Source organism: Carassius auratus, chromosome 42 (assembly GCF_003368295.1).
Source record: "Carassius auratus strain Wakin chromosome 42, ASM336829v1, whole genome shotgun sequence".
Taxonomy (NCBI): domain Eukaryota; kingdom Metazoa; phylum Chordata; class Actinopteri; order Cypriniformes; family Cyprinidae; genus Carassius; species Carassius auratus.
Genome location: NC_039284.1, coordinates 16,581,386 through 16,601,983, shown reverse-complemented (window position 1 = coordinate 16,601,983; position 20,598 = coordinate 16,581,386). Strand labels below are relative to the sequence as shown.

Below are 20,598 nucleotides of genomic sequence, written 5' to 3'. Positions count from 1 at the left end.
TCTGTTATTTTATTATTATTAATACTATAGTATTTATTAATATTCTGAACTAGCTTTTTATTTTCAGTTGTCATTCTAATAATTTAAGCTTTAGTAATTTTATGTGTTTTTATTTTTGTAAATTTAATACTTTCAATACTTTTTAGTTAGTGGTCAAGGCAACATTTTTTTTTTTCAAGTTTAAGCTTTTCATCTTATATTACTATTTTATATTATTTCAATATTTTTGATAGTTTTAGATAACACTGGTTTAAATTAGAATTGTGTGTATTTTTAAAAACACAATTTAAATAATGTTTATTTTGCATCACAGTAATGAGAATATAGAAATACTAATGTTGATTCTGTGTGAAAATTTATTTAATAACTGGCATTAAAGTATTAAAAATAGAACTAACACACGTGACAATCTTAAACTGCCAAATATCAGCCAATTAATCAGTTTATCAAATTTCCATCATACTATGCCAAAATTGTCTCGTAAATTAGAAAATAATTCTTAATTGAATTGCCTGGATAAATAAAAGTGAACAAACAATTTTTACAATTGCAACTGCTTTGACTAATGATACGTTTGATGAGAAGCACCTACAGTAGTGTGTTTGACTAATGAGAAAGCAATCACGTCTCTTGATCATGCACTGCATCAGGCCCGAGAAAGAGAACACGGTTCCAAACGCAGCTCAGAGCAACTTCCTCCATTGAAAACGAATCTGCTGTTCCTCTACAGGTGACGCTGGATCGCTGGAGACTCACATCAGACAGCTGGATAAAGCTCTCAACACCAGCTGCTTTCATCTGCAGCAGACCGAGAACATCATCCGCAGCCGGACCCCCACCGGCCCGGAGCTGGACGCCACCTACATGGGTTACGTGAGTGAAAGTCTTACAGCACAATATTAGGAAACTGTCGCTGTGGTGAAAAAGTGGTTTGAATAAGAAAGCATTTCTACACTCGTTTGATATATTAAATTCTCTCAGATGCGACTTCTTGAAGAATGTCGCGGCAGTATAGACGCAGTAAAGCGAGTTGGATTTGAGCTGAAAGAAGAGGATGACAAGGTATCGGGTTTCGTCAACCCCAACAGCTCAGAGTCCCAAACTTCAGGTATTAAACCATATCACATACTTATTATTATTATCAAGTTATATTTTAAACTCTTACTTTTCTTTAGATAAGCATGCATTTGAATAATAATAGGAGTATGTATAAATAGATTTTGATTTCATTTTGTCTAGTGCATCATTTGATGTTACAATGTTTGTTATTTGTATGAACTGAAGGTAGTATACAGGGTATGCAGTCATGAAGAGCTTGTCAACTGTGTGCAGGTGTGATCGAACGCTGGGAGCTGCTGCAGGCTCAGGCTCTCAGTAAAGAGATGCGCATGAAGCAGAACATGCAGCAGTGGCAGCAGTTCAACTCGGACCTGAGCAGCATCTGCAGCTGGCTGGACCAGACAGAAGAAGAGCTGGAGCAGCAGCGGGGAATGGACCTCAGCACGGACATACAGACCATCCAGCTACGCATCAAGAAACTCAAGGTCAGACACGCCAGCGCTGTTACTGAGAAATACAACTATTCTTTTAAAACAGAAATGGTAAAAGCTAAAATACAGCTGAAATAAAATAAAATATAAAATGAAAAATTAGGTTAAAGTTCTGAAATTACTCAAAACTGAAAAAAAAAACTTTTTAAATAAATTTTGAATTGAATAAAATTTAAATACATTTTAAATAATAAATTTTAAATACATTTTAAATAATAATTCATTAATTTAAATTATTTTATTTTTGTATAAAATCTTCTGTTTTCTTTTTTGTTGGTTATCCAACATAAACTTAAGTTAAACTAATAAAAACTATTAAAAATAATTTACATGTAAATATTACAGGAAATAACTTAAAAGATTTAAATGAAAATTTTAAATGTTACATAGGCATCTAACTAAAATAATAAGTTGGAGTTCAAGTACTAAACTTACAAAAAACTAAACCTGAAATAAATATCAATTAAAGCTATGTGTGTGTGTGTGTGTGTGTGTGTGTGTGTGTGTGTGTGTATATATTATATATAGTTATATATAGCTATTAATAATTGCACAAACACTTAAAATTAATGAAACCTAAACTAAAATGAAAGTAAAAATATAAAAATAGAAGCTAATTAAAAATATCAATAACTAAATACTGTGATCGTATGTACAGTAAATAGCACTAACAGTAATGCCATGTTATTCTTTGAACCACTGTTTTGTTTGAAAGAGTTAGCGTTTTCTTAAAAAACTAAACAGAACTATCTAAAACTATTAAAAAATATTTTCAGTAACTGCTGAAATTAAATATAAGCTCAGTGGTAGAGCATTGCGTTAGCTGTGCAAAAGGTTGTGGGTTTGATTCCCAGGGAACACGTTAGGTAAAAAAAAATTATATCTTGAATGCACCGTAAGTCATTTTGGATAAAAGCGTCTGCTGAATGCATACAATTATTTCATTTATTTATTTATTAGATGAAACTTCAAATAAAAAAAATGAAACTTAAAATTATTGAAATAAAAGGTAATTCAAATTATTTATAAATACTGTCATAGTATATAAATGATACTAAAAGAACACTAATGCCATGATATTCTTTGAAGCATTGATATAGTTTGTATGGATTAGTGTTTTCTTTGTTTTAGTGTTAACTGGTTTTCCAGCTCATTTATTATTGTGTTTTGGCATTAATGACCTGTGACTCCACACAGGAGCTGCAGAAGGCTCTGGAGAAGCGTAAGGCCATGGTGCTGTCCATTAACCTCTGCAGCGCTGAGTTTGTGCAGTCGGACAGCGAGGAGGAGCAGGAACTGCAGCGACGTCTGAAGGAGATGAATAACCGCTGGGAGCGTCTCAGCAGCTCTCTGGACGACTGGAGGACCGCGCTTCAGCACGCGCTCATGCAGTGCCAGGCAAGAAACCTTACCAGCAACTGATGCTGAAGCTGTTAGCAGAAGATGCACATGCTTTCATCAATGTTTAAGAGTTAAAATTACAGATCTTTTCCTTATCTTCAGGACTTCCATGAGATGAGTCACGGCCTCCTTCTGTGGCTGGAGAACATCGAACGCAGGAGGAATGAGATCGTCCCGATCGACCACGCTCAGGACAGCGATGCCTTACAGGAGCATCACAAAACGCTTCTGGTAACTGATTTCTCTGTTCTGTTTGTACAGCATTAGGGTTACAACTTGCATGGCTAATGTTGATTAAATATTGATTGTTCCGCAGCAAATCCGCCGGGAGCTGCTGGACACGCAATTGAAGGTGGCGTCCCTGCAGGACATGTCTCTTCAGCTGCTGGTCCACGCGGAGGGCACTGACTGTCTGGAAGCCAAAGAGAAGGTGCATGTGATCGGGAACCGTCTCAAGCTGCTGCTGAAGGAGGTGACGAGAGACATCAGAGAGCTGCAGAAGACCCTGGACATCAGCAGCAGTCAGCAGGTGAGTCACTGACCAGCAGTGTTGACACAGAAACACTGATGCCCATAGTTTACTCAAATAATATTAGTGCCTGGAAATGAATGAATTAATGAAATTTAACATGTCTAAATCAGTGGTTCTCAACCAGAGGGGGGATAGGCCACAGGATGACTTAAATCATTTCCATTTATCATCATTGATATAAATATTATAGTTATTTTTATAAATATATTAAAACAAACATAATTAAATATATGATAAAAGCGTCTGCTAAATGCATTAATTTAATTTAATTTAATTTAATTTAATTTAATTTAATTTAATTTAATTTAATTTAATTTAATTTAATTTAATTTAATTTAATTTAATTTAATTATATATATATATATATATATATATATATATATATATAAACATTTGTATTTTCCCTTAAATTTATTTGGCTTTAATTGTAGAAAATAGCATACTTTAAACTTGAAATTAATTGCCATTATATATTATAATTCTTCTAATATTATATTATATATTATTCATTTTTGTTTTGTTTTGATTAATATTTTGTAATTGTTTTTATTTTATATTTTCCTTTTGCATTTTATTTTAGTTAAGGTTTTATCAATGTTGTTGTTTGTTTTTGCCTTTTTCCTGTCTATATAGTTTATTTGTATATTATTAAATTTATTTTATTGCAAAACCTTTTTTTATGGTTTCAGTTTAAATTTTTGTTATCTATAATAACCTTGATGTGCAGTCCTAAACTTAATCCTGGTTTTAATTGAACTGAATCCCCTCCTCGTCACACACTATCTCTGTAGGACTTGTCATCCTGGTCGTCTGTAGATGACTTGGACACTTCTGGTTCCCTGAGCCCCGTGTCTGGACGCAGCACTCCCAGCCGTCAGCGATCGGTAACACATCACCCTCATGTTCTGTTGAGCCCTTCAGAGATCAGTGTTTGTCCATAGTTTGACACTTGAATGTCCCTGGAACGTGGCCTCCAAAAACACACTTGACACCTTATTAGTATACTTGCTCAGAGTTCCTCCAAAATGTTGGACCTTCCCAGCATGCTCTCCTCTAATGCAAGAGCCAGATGAGAACTGGAGATGTGATTCGTCCCTGTTGTGTTTCTACAACCTTGATTGATTGATCCAAGTGTGTTTTACATCCTTTAAACTACGAGTCACACCCAAATCACTCCCCTAAATACTGGCTTGGTTTGTTCCTCCACACATTTTCCCACATTCATGTTTATCCTAGATTCCCACACTGTAGTCATCAAGGAATACTGGTTCTATGACATGTCCAGGTCATATTTTTAACCTCAAAATTAAAAGAATAAAATGTGAAATTATATTTTGTATGAAGGAAATTAAGACTTTTTGGAACGTTAACATTTAAATGATTATAAAAATTATAATCATGTTAAAGCACATTTTCCTCTAAAATATTAACATAATGCATCCAGATGTTTTATTTGATTTAAAAACTATTTCGTCCAGAAATTTCGTTTTTTATATAGTTTTAAGAATTCTCATCAGATTCTCATTACAATAACACAACGATGCATTAATCAACAAACTGTGATGAATGTATATTTTTAATGATTATAATTCAAAAATTATAATATTATAGCTTGTCATTCTGCTTAATTTTTGTTTTTAATATTTATTATATAATATTGTGTATATATATATGTATGTATATATATATATATATATATATATATATATATATATATATATATATATATATATATATATATATATATATATATATATATATATATAATTAATATTAAAGCTCATGCTATTTTTTTCCATTATAATTCACATAAAATAAGATTTTTCCTGAATTATGGCCTCTATGTAATGGGTAAAATATGACCTGTGAAATGTTCTTGGCAGATTTTGAGATTCACTCTCAGAAAACATCTGAAATCAGCTTAAAACTTCCTCTGAGCCCTTTATAAGCTTTTTGAATATTAAAGGATCCCTTGTGGTGGTTTTTCTGAGAATGGTGTCATGAAGAACCAGTTTCTTTGTCTTCATAGAGGTGCTGTCACCCCCTCTTTTGATTTTGTTGGTGCTCTTCTTTTTTCTTTTTTTTTTTCATCAGTAGCTTTGTCTTTATTTGCCTGGACTGAAACATTCTTTCTTTCTTTTACCCCCCTGTTCATTGCAAACAGCCTCGGGGCAAAAGTAGTCTGTCACAGCCCGGAGCCTGTGTGAGCAGTCCACTTCACAGGTACCTTTCTCCTGGTTTCTAGAACACTTGGAAGATAATGGAACTCAACCCATGACCTGAGCGTAGACCCCTAGCGCTAATGACTCTGGGTTGACCCCTAAGTGGACAGTGTCCTATAAACCTGACGGACCACGCTTGCAGTGGGCCAGAGATGAAGCATGTCATCATGCAGAAATATTAGCAAGCTCCAGGCTCATGCTGATGACTTCCATCATCTTCTGTGATTCTAGACACTGCTCAGGTTAGGGAGCTGAGATAGACACTATTAAGGGAGGAGCTCATGCACCAGACCAAAAGCGTGCTTGTTTTCTATATTTTTTCAGCTGTAAATATGGATACGCTAGGCTGCTTGCTGCTGAGCCGTTCATTTTTCTTGTCTATTCGGCAAGCGTCTGCAATGAACAATCTTGGCAACAGTTTCTCTTTTTCTCTCTCTGGTGTGTCACATCTGCTCTTTCACCAACTAATCAATCATCTTCTCCTTCCTTCAATCTGCCGTGTGTGCAGTTTGATGACATGCTAGAGAAACATGACTGTGAAATCAGACTCTGGTTTATCATGATATTTCAGCATTAAGAGGGTTATTCATAAATGCTTTATTGTGGATCACATAGTAATTCCAACTAGTTTTTTTTTATTATAAAATAGTGAAGTTAAATAATATTTATTATAAGATAATTAAGATAAAAAAAAATTTAAAACTACTGTCCTATAAATAAAATTAATATTATATATACCCTTTAAATTATAGAATTTTAAATATATATATATATATATATATAAATATACTTTTTATTTTCAGGTGAACTATCACTTTAAGATTTCTATTATAAAATAGCTAAAATAATTATGGTAAAATCACTGCAGAATAATTATTTAACATGGATAAATATTAACATTTTAGATTTTGCAGACTTTTCTTAGAAGATGATCTATAAAGTATTAAACTGCAGTAAACATGAGTAAAAATGACTGTATGTGTCACTTTCTTCTGATTATTGATTCAAGGAAGCCAGAGTAAATCATTATTATTACAGTCAGTTTGTCTGGTGTAACCAAAGTGAAAGTATCTTTCTAGAGAGCACAATGGTGATCGCTCATGAACTGCATCTTGTTGGGTTCGAAACATACAGCATTTGAGTTTTTCCAGCATTATTTAACCATTAGGCAACAGCAACCTCAGTGCTAAGACTCTTTGCCTTGCACTTTTCCCTGTAAGCATGCTCTCTGTTTAACAGCGCTTTAACAGAACAGGGATATTGGACCCACTTTATATTAAGTGGCCTTAACTACTATGTACTTACATTTTAATTAATAATTTAGTACAATGTACTTATTGTGTACATACATGTTTTTACAATGCACATTTAAAAAGAAAAAACGACATGTAATTACATCTGTATTTAATTTCTGTAATTACATTTATAATTACACTGTTGACCCATACTTTACACCTTAACCCACCCTTAAACTTACCCATACCTCCAACCCTCTCCCTAACCTTACCCCTATCCCACCTCAATAGCAGCAAAAGTGTTTTACAATACAATATGAACACAATAAGTACATTTTACTTATTTTTATGTAAGTACATAGTAGTTAAGGCCACCTAATATAAAGTGGGACCGGGATATTTATAAAAACAAAAACTCTCTTAAAAATAGCCCTTTTGCTTTGAAATGCTACTGAAGTCTTTAAACTAACGCTATCTGTGTCAAGCTCGTGTGTTCCCAAATCTCATATAAAAGTGTTAGACAGAGATAAATATGTACAAGAAATATGCATAGAGAAATCATTCCATCCAATAAATATGAAAGCCTATTTATACTCTTAAATATAAAGTTTTGAAAATGGGATTTCCATAGCAATGCAACAGAAGAAGCATTTTGTTTTTGTTTTTTCACAATAAAGAACCTATAACGGTTCCTTGAATCTTAAAGGTTTTTTATGCAGTGAACCTTTCATTTTAAAAGTGCAGAGAGAAATCTACAAAACCCATTTCCTTAGCTACAGTTTTGGATATAGCTAGATAACCAATGTCATTTCTCTCATTCATCTGAATGTTTCCACCTCTCGTGTAGCAGGTCTCCCAACGCCGCTGGATCCGGTTCCTCCCATTCTGACGAGGAAGAAGCTTCATCCTGGTGCAGAACCTTCCTGAAGCGTGTCTTCTGGGCCGCACTGCCGCTGCAGGTCTTCCTGCTGCTGATGCTGGTGCTGGCCTGTCTTGTGCCTACATGTGAGGATGACTCCAGCTGTGGCCACCTCAACAACTTCGCCCGCTCCTTCCACCCAATGCTCAGCTACACCAACGGGCCTCCGCCTATATGAGCAACACTTTGAGCATCGGGTTTCCCTCTAAATTTGGCAGCCATTGTTGTGTTCTTGTACAGCAAATAAAGCTGCTGATTCTACAGTATGTCACTGAGTCTCATGAAGATGTTAGAGCAAAGCCTATTGCACTGAAAACTGCTTTCAGACGAGTGGTGTTAGTGCTACTGATGTTCTTCCTTGTTTGATATGAAGAAGGAATCTGGAAAGTAGTCTATTAACTCAACGCTGAGTTAATCAGGTCTAAACGCCTTTTATATCACGGAAAGATCAAGTTCATTAGGAAAAAATAATTGAAAGGAGTGGGATCATTCAAATAACTTGTAAAAAAGAGAAGATAAAAAAAAACTATGAAGTCTATATTGCAATTATTTTTATATGTATTTTTGGCATGTGGTCATCCTTTAAAACAATCATCGATTTTATCGGATTCGTCATTGTTTATTTTTAACTTTCGATCTTAACTAAACTGCTGTAATATTCATGAATATACTTTACTGTAACGTATGGAAACCACTGATATCGAAGAAAAGATATTTATGTATGTACAGTTTTGCTGAGGGCTGAGAAACCTTCGCAATGGAAATACACCTATTATACACACATAACCTGATGATTAGTATTTTTCATTACAATAAAGACTGAATGACCTTAATACATGACATAATTATTTTCTTACCAGTTTACGGACGCAGTCACTGCTTAAACACTGAACCCACAGGAACCTTCTCAGAGCTTGGTTCTCTCTCAGTTATGAATGAAAATTCTTCCAGGAACTAAAGCAAGTTCATTTAAAATGATCTGACCTTTAATAACATTCTGAAAATGTTTTTATACATTGTATTTATGTATCAGAGAATATTCAGAAGGGACTGTTTGAAAAATGATAAAATCGAATGTTCAGATTTTTAAAACATTAACTGGATGTTTTGAATATTCTTAGAAAATTCAGAAACAACGTTTGTATTAATGGGAACATTAGCAAACATCTGGGAGGAGTCTCGTTCATCAAAAATGGTAAATATCTACTAATTATAAATGAAGTACTTCCAATTTTTATATTTGTTGCATGCATTTTTACATTTATTTTAGATGGTTACTTTTCAATTACTATCAATAGGTGAAGGTGCTTTTTTGTTCCCAGAATGGTGCAGTTACAGAATCTAGGAAAGGAAACCAGCATCCAGACCACAAAATATTTAGCCTGTTCAACTGGGAATGCACTTTTTTTTTACATTTGGAGGGAGCATGCAGGAAAGAAACAAGACCATTCGCCTTTTCAGATGTCAGTGTACGATCAGAATATCACAGAAAATGCATGCATGTATATATATATATATATATATATATATACGGACGCAAATGCATATAATAGTTTAATGTATTTTAAAATGTGGGTATTAATTTGTAAATCTGTAACAATTATTGTACATTTGGAAAGGTTATGCACCAAATCATTTAACTAAATAATAGTTATATATAAAAGTTCATTATTTGACATGTCAGCACTTTCTCTGAAGGCTGTAGACTTGTGTCCTGGTCTCCAGTACAGCAGTCTCTTCCTGTCCTCTCAGCTGTTCTGCTCGTGTAAGACTGACCTCGAGTCTCATATCAAATCCCAGATATGGAGCAACACGATCCACTTTCAACATCCCTGAGAGGCGCTACAGAGAGAGCAGACCAGTGACATTACTGAGGGGACACTTTAGGACATTTGTGATGAGGAATTTGAATTATGTCCTAATTCCATACGGTGGCCAGAAATGTGTTTTTATACAGTAGCAGGTTTTTGCCAGCCTGCCCTCCATCATCTCCATCTGAAACTAGACCACACATTACCTTTTGTTCACTTTTCTCTCTGCTGCAAAGGGCCTCAAGTGCCTTCAGTATGTTCCACCTTCTTCATGAAGGCCTCATGGAGCTTCTGTGGAGTTTATTTTGCAGATCTTGAGAGAGATTCTCATACTGTGCCAGTTCAGATTCCTGCAGGGAGATTTTGAGGCTCTGGTTCTCCTTCTCCAAACTTAATTTCTTTAGGGAGATCATTAGTTAGCTTTTAATTAAACCATAACATTTACATAACTAATGTCAAGGTTCTCTCAAAGTTCAGAACAAACATTCATTAAATAACATTAGAATGTCCGTTCTAAAGGGTTTATGATTCTGGTTTTAATAATGTTCTCAAAATGTTAGCACAAAAACTTTACACATCCTGACACAAATCAAATTATATATGGCTTTAGCGGTAAACAGTACAGCAATTAAAGGCAACAATTTTATTTGAGAGGAAAAAAATAATAAGAATGCATCACTCTATAAACTGGCACAATGTACAAACTCGCTTGTCTCTGTTGTTGCTCCACGTCTATATCAGACCTTGTTTAGAGGCACAGTGTTCTGTAGATTATTCATGTAAATGTGTATTTTATCAGGTATCCAAGCGACACAACAACATTTAACGTGCTAACCGTTAGAGGGCGCGCCAGTGACCGCCAGACAAATTTGCCACATGCTTTTATCAGAGAGACGTACAATGTTTTCATTTCATTTTAATTGAATGTACTGACATAATACATTTCAAGCATCTTATATGACATAATTAATATAAAGCCTCCTATCTATCCTCTGCAGAGTCTTGATAAATGTATGCTATTTAATTACTTTAAAAAAATAATTTAGACAGATAGATATAAATAACATTTACATGTGTTTTACACAGAATTTAGCAAATAAAACAATCGGTTCAAAATAATATTAATAAAATCATAATAATTCTGCAGTGGGCGGAGCGACTTTTACGCCCGATTTGACGTCACCAAAATACAGGAAGTGCCCGGATTAGTCGTGCAGTTCGAGCTGTCAAATACACTTTATGTGAATGTTTGACAATGTTGAACATTTGTATCTACATTGTAACAGTTTGTGTCACCGAACGTTCTAATATTTGGCGGGACGCTACACGGCAGGTACGCTAAAGGTTTAAAACGAATGAAGTATTAGAATGAATTATTAGAATCAAATGTAAGCAGCTCGTGTGTACAGTAGAGTCCAAAAACTATTTGAAGTGTGTATTTACACGTATTCTTCATTCTTCGCATTTGCTTCAATTGGCCTTCATAACGAACCATCAAGAGGGTTATATATGATTAGATATAATAAATGCGTTGCCATGCTTGTCATTCAAGGTCAGTTAAAATAAAGGCCTCTTGGCCACTACACGCATGCTGCTATAGACATAAGAATAATGATGAACACTGAATCAACAAACAGAACTAACAATTATTACTACATGTGTGACTGCATCATATAATAATTATTAATTAATAATAGTAATAATGTGCATCGTCTATCTGACTACGTCTTGTATTGATTTTTTCTAAAAATCCTGTCAAACGTGCACAAACTGACACTCACCACCATAAGCTACTACTAAATATTGTAGAAACATAATTTTCTGTAATGTTGCTTTGTAACGATTTGTATTGTAAAAAGCGCTGAATTGAATTGAATTGAATGATGTAACTGCTTGATTCATACAGGCATGTCTCTCAAGATTTTCTGGAGGTTACATCAGCCTTTGAAAAGGACACAAGCCTATGGATTTGCTTTTAGGACATTAGATGGATTAAACAGTGTCCCTGCCAACAGGTTCAACTGCACAACACTGGCATCCAATGCATCTACACTAAACCTTCTCAGAGACTGGAGGAACTGTCACGCCAGGTTACATTACCATACATGCTTGTTGCAGAGAGGAGTGTGTCAGAGACCACTTTTTGAAAAACTGACTGTTTTAAATTTAAAATCCAGTTTACAAATGAGATTGCAATCCACAACAACAGCCACCAAATCAGTGCTAAAACAAGGAGGTATAAAGGGAAAAAGGACCTTTAAGGGACCAAGAACCAAACAGCCTTCACGTACCAATCAGCCCAGTCTGGAGGAGGTTTGTGACAATTGTTTATTTTTTTAATCTTCTATGGCATATATAATTATGTATCTTAACTATGTTTTTCAGGACCTGATGCAGTGCATTGCATACTCAACTGCAGATCAGTACCATTTACCAACCCTCTGTCACGATCTCATCGCTCACGGCTTTGTTGAAATCAAAGAATTTCCCAGAGGTATTTAAAAAATAAAATAAAAATAAAAAAGTTTTTAAACCATACTGTACATAGAAGCAATGCATTCCATTCTTGTTTGAAGGATACACATATTTGTATTAAATACATCTTGTGGGTTTCAGATGCTTCTAATGTTTTGGTTATGGGAACAGAGAATGCTGCAAAACCTTATGATAGTGGCACAATATTTTTCTTCAGGTATGCTGAATGATTTTTTTTTTTTTTTGCTTGGATTTCTGGATTTTGATTTTCAGCCAATTGGTAATTATTTTTTGTTTTGTTTACCTCATAGAGAAGGCTCTGTAGTGTTCTGGAACACTGAAGAGAAAACTGTAAGTAGTTGTTCTTTTTTATTTATAAAATTAAGACTTTTGTTAATGTTTAGCATAAAGTCTCTTATGCTTTTCAAGGCTGTGTTTATTTGATGAAAATTACAGTAAAACAGCAATTTTATTAATATTATTACAATTTGAATTAACTGTTTTCTATTTGAATATATTTTTAAATGTAAATTATTCCTGTGATGCACCAAATCAGCATATTAGAATGATTTCTGAAGGATCATGGGACACTTAAGACTGGAGTAATGATATATATAAAGTGTGTGTGTTTATACATATGTGTATATTCAATCAATCTCATGTTCATTCTCAGATAAAGACCGTGATGAGGATACTGGAACAGCATGAAATTCAACCCTATGAAGTCGCTCTGGTTCACTGGGAAAATGAAGAGATCAATTATACAGTGGGAGAGTAAGTTACAAATCCTTCATTTCTTAATGCATCATGTATTCCAATCATATAATACCTCCTATAAGTTGCTGTGTTATCTTTCATATGTTATTTCTTTGTTGTTTTAGGGGTAATTCAAAGCTGCATCGTGGAATTTTCTTGTTTAATGAAGAGCTGGACTACGATCAGGTTGTTCTGGAGAAGTTTGCATTTTCCAATGCTTTATCTCTGTCAGGTGGGGTAATGTTTGGATTTTTATTAAGCGTTGATGAATTGTAGAAACATTGAAAGCACTGATGGCGTTGCTTCAAACTTGCATGTTTTCAGTAAAACTAGCAATATGGGAGGTCTCTCTCGACAACTTTGTTGAGTCCATCCAGTCAATTCCTGAGGTAGATCCACTTATGTTCTCTTTCATAGGTAATACCAGCATTTGTTGCTTTTTGTGAGCTAAAATGATACTGTTTATTAAAAAGCACAGATCTGAACAGGTCTTCTGTTTTTTTCTCAAACTACAAATCTGTTTCTTCTGTTTGAAATGTTGTCATTATAGTTAATTATAAACATTTTTAATAGATGCTGAAGTCTGGACAGAGAGTGAAACTGTCCAGGGCTGAAGTTATGCAGAAGATAGGGGAGCTCTTTTCCCTCAGGTCAGGCTGATTTTGTATCACTTTATTTGGTTTATTTAGTTTGAGGTAACCTGCTGCTCTGTTTAATTATCACAGTCTTTTTAAACATTTACAGGCACTGCATAAACCTCAGCTCTGACTTACTGATCACACCTGATTTCTACTGGGACAGAGAAGATCTCGAGCAGCTTTATGACAAGACCTGTCAGTTCCTCAATATTAACAGAAGAGTTAAGGTCAGTGGAAGTACTTGCAAATATTTCTTTGCATCTGAAATAGTTCATCCAATTATTCAAATTTGCTGAAATTGTACTTAACCTCAGGCCATCCATGATGGAGATCAGTTTGTTTCTTCATTTGGAATAATTCAGCATTCCATCATTACTCACCAATGGATCCTCTGCAGTGAATGGGTGCCGTCAGAATGAGAGTCCAAACAGCTGATAAAAACATCACAATAATCACAAATAATCCACACAACTTCAGTCCATCAAATATAAATCCATCATTAAGTTGTTTTAACTTCAGACTGTAGCTTCTGGACAAAATACCTCTCCATAATGATTTTAGCCTGAAGCAACGGTTTGAAGTTAAACATGATGGATCTGTTTCTTTACTTGCATGCATCTTTTGGCTCCACAAGACATTAACTGATGGACTGGAGTGGTGTGGATTACTTGTGGATTATTGTGATGTTTTTATCAGCTGTTTGGACTCTCATTCTGACGGCACCCATTCACTGCAGAGGTGAGTAACTGGTAAGTAATGAAATACTACATTTCTTCAAATCTGTTCTGATCAAGAAACAAATTAATCTACATCTTGGATGACCTGAGAGTGAGTGAATTTTCAGCAAATGTCTATTTTTGGGTGAATTATTCCTTTAAAAGACATGAGATGAATATCCTGATCCTAGGCACTGTTTTATTTGTAGGTTGTGAATGAGAAGTTACAGCACTGCACTGAACTAACAGACCTGATGAGGAATCACCTCAGTGAGAAACACAGTCTCAGACTGGAGTGGATGATTGTCATCCTGATCACTATTGAGGTTAGTAAACACTGAATCAACTGTATTCATCCAAACTTTCATCATGAACACCAACAGATCTAATAGACATTTCAGCTGCACTTTCAAAAAATCTACATCATATAATGCATGTCCTCAAAATCTGTTTTAGGGGGCACATTTTGCAAATGCAATGTAAAACATATTTGTTATTTTCTTCCCTCTAAAGGTGATGTTTGAACTTGCTCGTGTAATCTTCTGAGGACCCTCAGATACAGACATACAATGGCATACAGTGACTTTTTGTAAACCAGCAAATCTTTTTCTGTGGATGAACTTGAAGTACTTATTGATTAGTCATCTGATCTTTTGCTGTTCTTAATGTGACACTGATCTGAAATAAAGTATTTTTTTTCTAGAAGGATCAGATGAATAGTGGCTCATTTGGTTTCTGTTTTGGCTCCTTTTCAGAAAGTTCTGGTTTAGAAGTTACTATTAGATGTATAGATGTCCTGAAATGACTCGACCCCTGCTGTGAAATAAGCTGATAGCTGTGTTATGGAACTTATAAATGAGCTTGAGTAATATAAAACAGCTCCAAAATGTGCACAATTCTTCACATGCTGCCATGTTGCCAATGGCATCGAACTTGGTTTTTGTAATTGGGTTGTTTGCATAGCCTCCAATAATGCAAACATTTTTCAAATTATTATTATTTTTTTTACTATACAAGCTGTGACAAACTTACTCTGGTTTTCTTTTTTTGGGAAATGCATCACATATGCAATAATTTATACTGTACATGTGGAAGAATTGACAATAAAGCAGACTTGACTTATATTTATATTGACATTTGGCAGACGCTTCCAAAGAGACTTACAAATGAGAAGCAATCAAAACCAACAAAAGGGTAATAATATGTAAGTGCTGTGACAAGTCTCAGTTATGCACTACATGTAGCAAGATTTTTTATTTTTATAAATATAAATTTTATAATAAAAATGAAAACAAGTAGGTAGAATAAAAAAAGAATAGGGAACACTGATGTTAGTTTTTTTATATAAAAAAATACAAAATAATAGAAAAAGAAAAGAGATTGTTAGTTTCAGAGGCTCTCTTTTTTTCATAATCTTAATATTTTTTTCATAATCATAAACTTGATTTTCAAAAAGGCTGTTTTACCTACATTTATTCATTATTCCATTAGTTATTTAAAAAATGCTGCTCAAATGAACCCGCTATCAAATCCATCATGACGTCACGCTGATGTTCTAATGTTCTAATCTCTGGTTCTAATGTTGAGTGATTGATCAGCCTCTGGTGATTGACAGCCGTTAAACCACGCCCCCTGGATCCCGTGTTCCGCAGTGAGGAACTACTGGGTTCGATACGGCGCGCGCTCTCGTCATGTGATTCAAACCCTCCGGAAAACGGCAGCGGTTCACTGACTGAGCTCGTGCTGCTCGACGGAGAGGTTTCCTCGGCTTTTCAGCCAACAAACTCAACCGAATTCGGCATTAGAGTTCTGTCGAGAAAGAGGAGACGGTAAGTGACGCCTTTCAAGTGCTTAATAAACCGGTTGTAGGCTTGTTTATACCCTGGTTTACGATGGGCAACAACTATTACTCACGGATCTAGACCGAAAATTATTCATATTTTGACAGATTTCTTCTTGGCATTGCTTTCGCTTATCAGAAGATTAACCTTTTTAATTTCTCTGTTCATTCGTGTGATATCCTTTCGTTCTTTTAAAGTGTAATTTAACGTTATTTTGTTGGGTTCATTGCGCGAGCGCGTGTTTCCTATTTGTCCGCGGAAACTTTTGTACTCTTGAATTCACCAGCATGGGCGGGGCTTCAACACACACACACACACACACACACACACACACACACACACAGACGTTTACAAACACACTTGCCTCTAAACCTATTTAGACATTGATACCACACTACTGCTACTAAAAGGGCAAAAATATATTAGCTAAGATATGATTCCTGTACATAAATATACATTTATTTTTCATAATCATTTAAAATGGTATTTTGCCCTCCAATATATTTCAGTGCAAGAAAATAATTTCACGTCACATTTTAAGTTTTGAGGCTATTCCATCCACCTTTGCATTTATCCTGAATCTAGGCTACTTTATGATTGGATTATTATTATTTTTTTTCACAAATGCATTTTCAAATTTCAAAAATGTAATTTTTAATTGAGCTTCTACATTTCCATCATATTTAACATATATTAAATATATATATATATATATTGGCCAGAATTGATTTGATTGATTGATTTTTACTTATTCTATATGGTCAAGTACATATAGAAATGTTCCTTAAATGATACATTTAGTTTTGGTGACCAAAATTAATATTTATGTGGTTTGAGAAATTTGATCAGGAAAAGCCTACTGAAAATCTTATGATTATTTTTCTTTTCATTTGTGTGTGTGCTTCAGTGTAGAAAAATGGACTTGGCCCATCATGGTCTCGTTCTTCTCAAGCGCCTCAATGCTCAAAGAGAGTTTGGTTTCCTCTGTGACTGTACTGTGGCCATCGGGGATGTTCTTTTCAAAGCCCACAAAGCTGTTCTTGCAGCGTTCTCAAACTACTTCCGTATGCTGTTTATCCATCAAGACAGGTACCACAAATCTCACTGCAAAAAAGCTATTCATATTTGCAGTACTTTATGGTAATAAACGATTCTTTATGCTTCTTTTTTGCAGTGACTGTGTTCGACTGAAGCCTTCAGACATACAAGCAGATATCTTCAGCTACTTGCTTAATTTAATGTACACTGGAAAATTCACCTCACAGCCCATTGACCCTCTTCGCCTTGAGCAGGGTGTAAAATTCCTGCATGCTTACCCTTTATTACAGGAGGCAAGTCTTCTTATAAACCCTGAGTCCCACTATGTACCTTTGACAAACTCACTTTATGGCATACAGATACCTGATCAGAGTTACAGCCGGCCTGAAAGAAATACAGCATGCAAGGATGGTGCTAAGAACAGTGAAAACGTTAGCCGAGAATTTTTGGAAATTTCTGATATGGATTATAGATCTCCACAACCTTTTGGCATAGAGTCACCAACCCGAAACCCAGCAGCCACAATGGTCCACCACCTCACATATGGCATAATGAGTAAGAGTGCTTCCTCCCGAAAGCATTACTCCTGCAATTACTGTGGAATCCGTTTTAACCAGAGGTGCAAGTTGAAGGAACATCTCCTTGTCCACACCAAGCAAGCAGCTGAGCCACATGTGTTGTTTATGCAAAATGGTCACACTTCTGAGCTTGAAGTTCAGGATATGGAAGAGGACCATTTGCGTGCTGACAGTGATGTTATTAGTGATACTGATCAACAGGTGTGGATGGAAGACACCCCGCCACCTTCTGAAATTGCTGATATAGACAACCTCGAGGGCACCGAGATGGGTCGTGAAATTAAACGCAGAAAATTTGAGTGTCCGACCTGTGCTCGCAAGTTTATTCAGAAGAGCCACTGGCGTGAGCACATGTACATTCACACCGGAAAGCCATATAAGTGCAGTGCCTGCGGAAAGAACTTCTGCAGAGCCAATCAAGCTGCGCGACACGTTTGTTTGAGTCAGGACACAGACTCGTACATTATGGTCAACAAACAGAGTTTGGTTCTGTGTGGTGGAGAAGACAACAGTCAGGTAGAAGCTCTCTTCCAGTCTTCGGAAAGACCTTATAAATGTAGCATTTGTGCAGCACCTTTTGCAAGTCCTTCTGAGGTTCCCAAACATCAGTGTTTGACTGAGAGTGAAGCGGTACCATTAGCAGAAAATTCAGTGGGAGAAAATCAAAACAAGGACTTATAGACAACTACTTCTGAAAAAAAAAATCCTTTTTAAAAGTCTAAAGCAGTATTAGTTTATTCCTTGTCAGTATTTAACCATTTTCATGTGTTTGTTATAAACTGAGAGAGAAATAAGTATTTCTTTTTTAAGGTCCACTGCATTATTTTCATTTTTATTTTCTATTGAAAGGTCTTTTGTAAATATATTTGAAACTACTAAAATGCAAAAACTATATTTAATGTTTGCATCAGAAACATTTCTGAGTTGCCTCTTTAAAGTATCCTACATTGCACAAAGTAAAAAATAAACCAGCGTTTTATCACTTTGTCTTTCATTCATTTTTCCAAGTGAAATAACAATGGTATTGGTGTGCAGTACATCAACTTTTCATAAATCATAAGGCAAATATTGGTAGTTTCTTTTATTTAAATAAAACCTGAAATTATAATTTGTATTAAACCATACATTTTTAAATGTCTCAAAATCCAGGAACAATACAACACTCTTGTATTTAATTGATTGTTAATATTGCAATTTCTTCGAAGATGCATAGACTCTATAAACCAGTTTGTCCAGATGGTTTCAAACACTTCTTAGCATTATATTAGAATAAGTTACAATTTTTGATTTCAATACTGTAATGGCTTATTTTATCAGGCCAGATGCAAATGCCCCTAAAACAGGCAATGCAAATTGTATAATATTAACAAAAATGCTAAATTGTTTAATGATAATATGCAGTACTACAAAGCGTATTGATCATTACACATAACATTTATATATATATAAAGTGCTTCTCTGGGGGCGAAAAACACACATGGGGAAAAGCCAGTAATTCCAACATTAGTTTGCATGCTTCAGTTTTTATGCAAAACTTGTCAAATATTTTCTGAAATTAGGTGTTTTTGTAAATTAAAATAGCAAATTACAAAAATAATTTGGAACAATGACATACAGCAACAAAATAAATCATGACTTTGATAAGATTTAGATTCTTCTTTGTAAAACAAATTAAAACAATCTGTTATTTTTAGTCATTAAGTGCATAGATTTGACTGAATACTGTCTAAAACTTTCTTTTGATGGAAATTTGCTCATTATAGCTTTGGTAACGTGTACACCCTATTTAGAGTATAAAATAAATTCCTTCTAGATTTATATCATATGTAGAGGAATATGATGGTACAAAACAAAATTACCTTTGATTTAGTACATATCTTTAAATACCAGGCATTGTAGCCTACATCCTTCCACAATGACAATTATTTCCTTACGCTAAACATGGCAAACGGTCAGGATATAATGCATGTGTACAAATGTTTTACATTTTAACAAAACATTTTGTTTAGATCTGTAATACAACATGATATAATTTGGCATAAGATTACGCTAATTTCTGAATCAGGATAAAAAAATTAATACATTGACAAATATCCTTAGTAAAAATATGACAAAATAACTGATTTTGAAGGGTTATATATGTTGAAATATTTTCTGAATCAAAATAAAATGTAAAAATGTAGTGATTGGTCAAAGAACAGCCTGTCCACTGAATAACTACAGTTTTTGGTTTTAATTTTGCTTAATGGAACTTTAATGATCCAATTTTACTTCTCAGTGGTTTGGTCATTTCTTTGTTGTGAGCCCACAGCCTCTTCCCGATATAAAATGTTCTGAATTTTGCTCGTTAAACTTGCACCTGAAATGATAAAATCTTTGTGAATGTTATGCATATGACAACAAAAATGACTGATAACCGGATGCAATATTATAAAATCAATTACCAACTCATTCAAATCTTTCAACTGGTTTAGCTTGCACTATTAATTGCAGCATCAGATGCCTGTTTAGCAGCAGTATCTTGGGGTGCACCCTCTGTGTATGTCACCTGACACGGGGAATCTCCAATATTATCTACAGCATCCTCCCACACATCCTCCTCTATCTCTGACTGAGGTTCTGTTGAAGTAACCACAGGCATATGTTGCAAGGAAGCTTTCCTATTTTCTTCATCTGACGCACACTCTTCAGTTAAAACTGATGTCTTTACTTCTTCCGCAACCACAAATGGTGGTTCAATATTTTTAGACACAAGTGAAGCCTCCGACTTTGCTTCCTTTTTCTCCTCTTCAACTACCTGCAACATTGCTTTATTTACTTCTGGTGTCAAAACAGGTGGAGCTACAACTGGGGTAATTGCTGGTGTCATCATCACAGGGGCTACTG

The 20,598-nt window shown here is 34.8% G+C and overlaps 3 protein-coding genes and 1 long non-coding RNA gene across 11 annotated transcripts in view; 3 read left to right on the top strand and 1 right to left on the bottom strand.

Moving 5' to 3' along the window:
• Positions 1-8,692, top strand: part of LOC113060886 (nesprin-1-like) — a 103,616-nt gene extending 94,924 nt beyond the window's left edge. For 3 of the 4 annotated variants that reach the window (XM_026230129.1, XM_026230126.1, XM_026230128.1), the window contains 9 exons: positions 731-873; positions 982-1,108; positions 1,333-1,544; positions 2,748-2,948; positions 3,054-3,182; positions 3,268-3,480; positions 4,275-4,367; positions 5,648-5,706; positions 7,788-8,692. In XM_026230129.1, the coding sequence (XP_026085914.1) occupies positions 731-873; positions 982-1,108; positions 1,333-1,544; positions 2,748-2,948; positions 3,054-3,182; positions 3,268-3,480; positions 4,275-4,367; positions 5,648-5,706; positions 7,788-8,037 (1,427 nt within the window). In that variant the 3' untranslated portion in view covers positions 8,038-8,692. The remainder of the gene's footprint in view (positions 1-730; positions 874-981; positions 1,109-1,332; positions 1,545-2,747; positions 2,949-3,053; positions 3,183-3,267; positions 3,481-4,274; positions 4,368-5,647; positions 5,707-7,787) is intronic. The other variant, XM_026230125.1, reaches the window with a different exon arrangement.
• Positions 8,693-10,868: 2,176 nt separating this feature from the next.
• On the top strand, positions 10,869-15,307 carry LOC113060884 (required for meiotic nuclear division protein 1 homolog). 4 transcript variants are annotated; one of them, XM_026230124.1, is made up of 13 exons: positions 11,071-11,222; positions 11,577-11,760; positions 11,848-11,983; positions 12,056-12,164; positions 12,287-12,362; positions 12,457-12,496; positions 12,819-12,919; positions 13,027-13,133; positions 13,226-13,290; positions 13,475-13,551; positions 13,646-13,766; positions 14,465-14,581; positions 14,769-15,306. In XM_026230124.1, exons 1-13 carry the CDS (start codon positions 11,180-11,182, stop codon positions 14,799-14,801), a joined length of 1,209 nt encoding a protein of 402 aa, XP_026085909.1. In that variant the 5' UTR covers positions 11,071-11,179; the 3' UTR covers positions 14,802-15,306. The 4 variants fall into 4 exon arrangements, 3 of the variants coding, with proteins under 3 accessions (XP_026085908.1, XP_026085907.1, XP_026085909.1); XM_026230123.1 differs by lacking the exon at positions 11,071-11,222 and adding an exon at positions 10,869-11,003 and having other exon boundaries at positions 11,577-11,983; XM_026230122.1 differs by having other exon boundaries at positions 11,066-11,222; positions 11,577-11,983; positions 14,769-15,307.
• A 585-nt stretch (positions 15,308-15,892) lies between these two features.
• LOC113060882 (zinc finger and BTB domain-containing protein 2-like) lies at positions 15,893-18,694 on the top strand. Of its 2 annotated transcripts, none has more exons than XM_026230121.1 (3): positions 15,893-16,084; positions 17,009-17,185; positions 17,271-18,694. In XM_026230121.1, exons 2-3 carry the CDS (start codon positions 17,013-17,015, stop codon positions 18,391-18,393), a joined length of 1,296 nt encoding a protein of 431 aa, XP_026085906.1. In that variant the 5' UTR covers positions 15,893-16,084; positions 17,009-17,012; the 3' UTR covers positions 18,394-18,694. The 2 variants fall into 2 exon arrangements, with proteins under 2 accessions (XP_026085906.1, XP_026085905.1); XM_026230120.1 differs by having other exon boundaries at positions 15,894-16,084; positions 17,004-17,185.
• Positions 18,514-20,596, bottom strand: LOC113060883 (uncharacterized). Its single transcript, XR_003278306.1, has 2 exons — positions 20,157-20,596; positions 18,514-20,071 (listed from the first exon to the last, which is right to left on the bottom strand). It is a non-coding gene; the product is annotated as an uncharacterized LOC113060883 (long non-coding RNA).
• Positions 20,597-20,598: the final 2 nt, after the last annotated feature.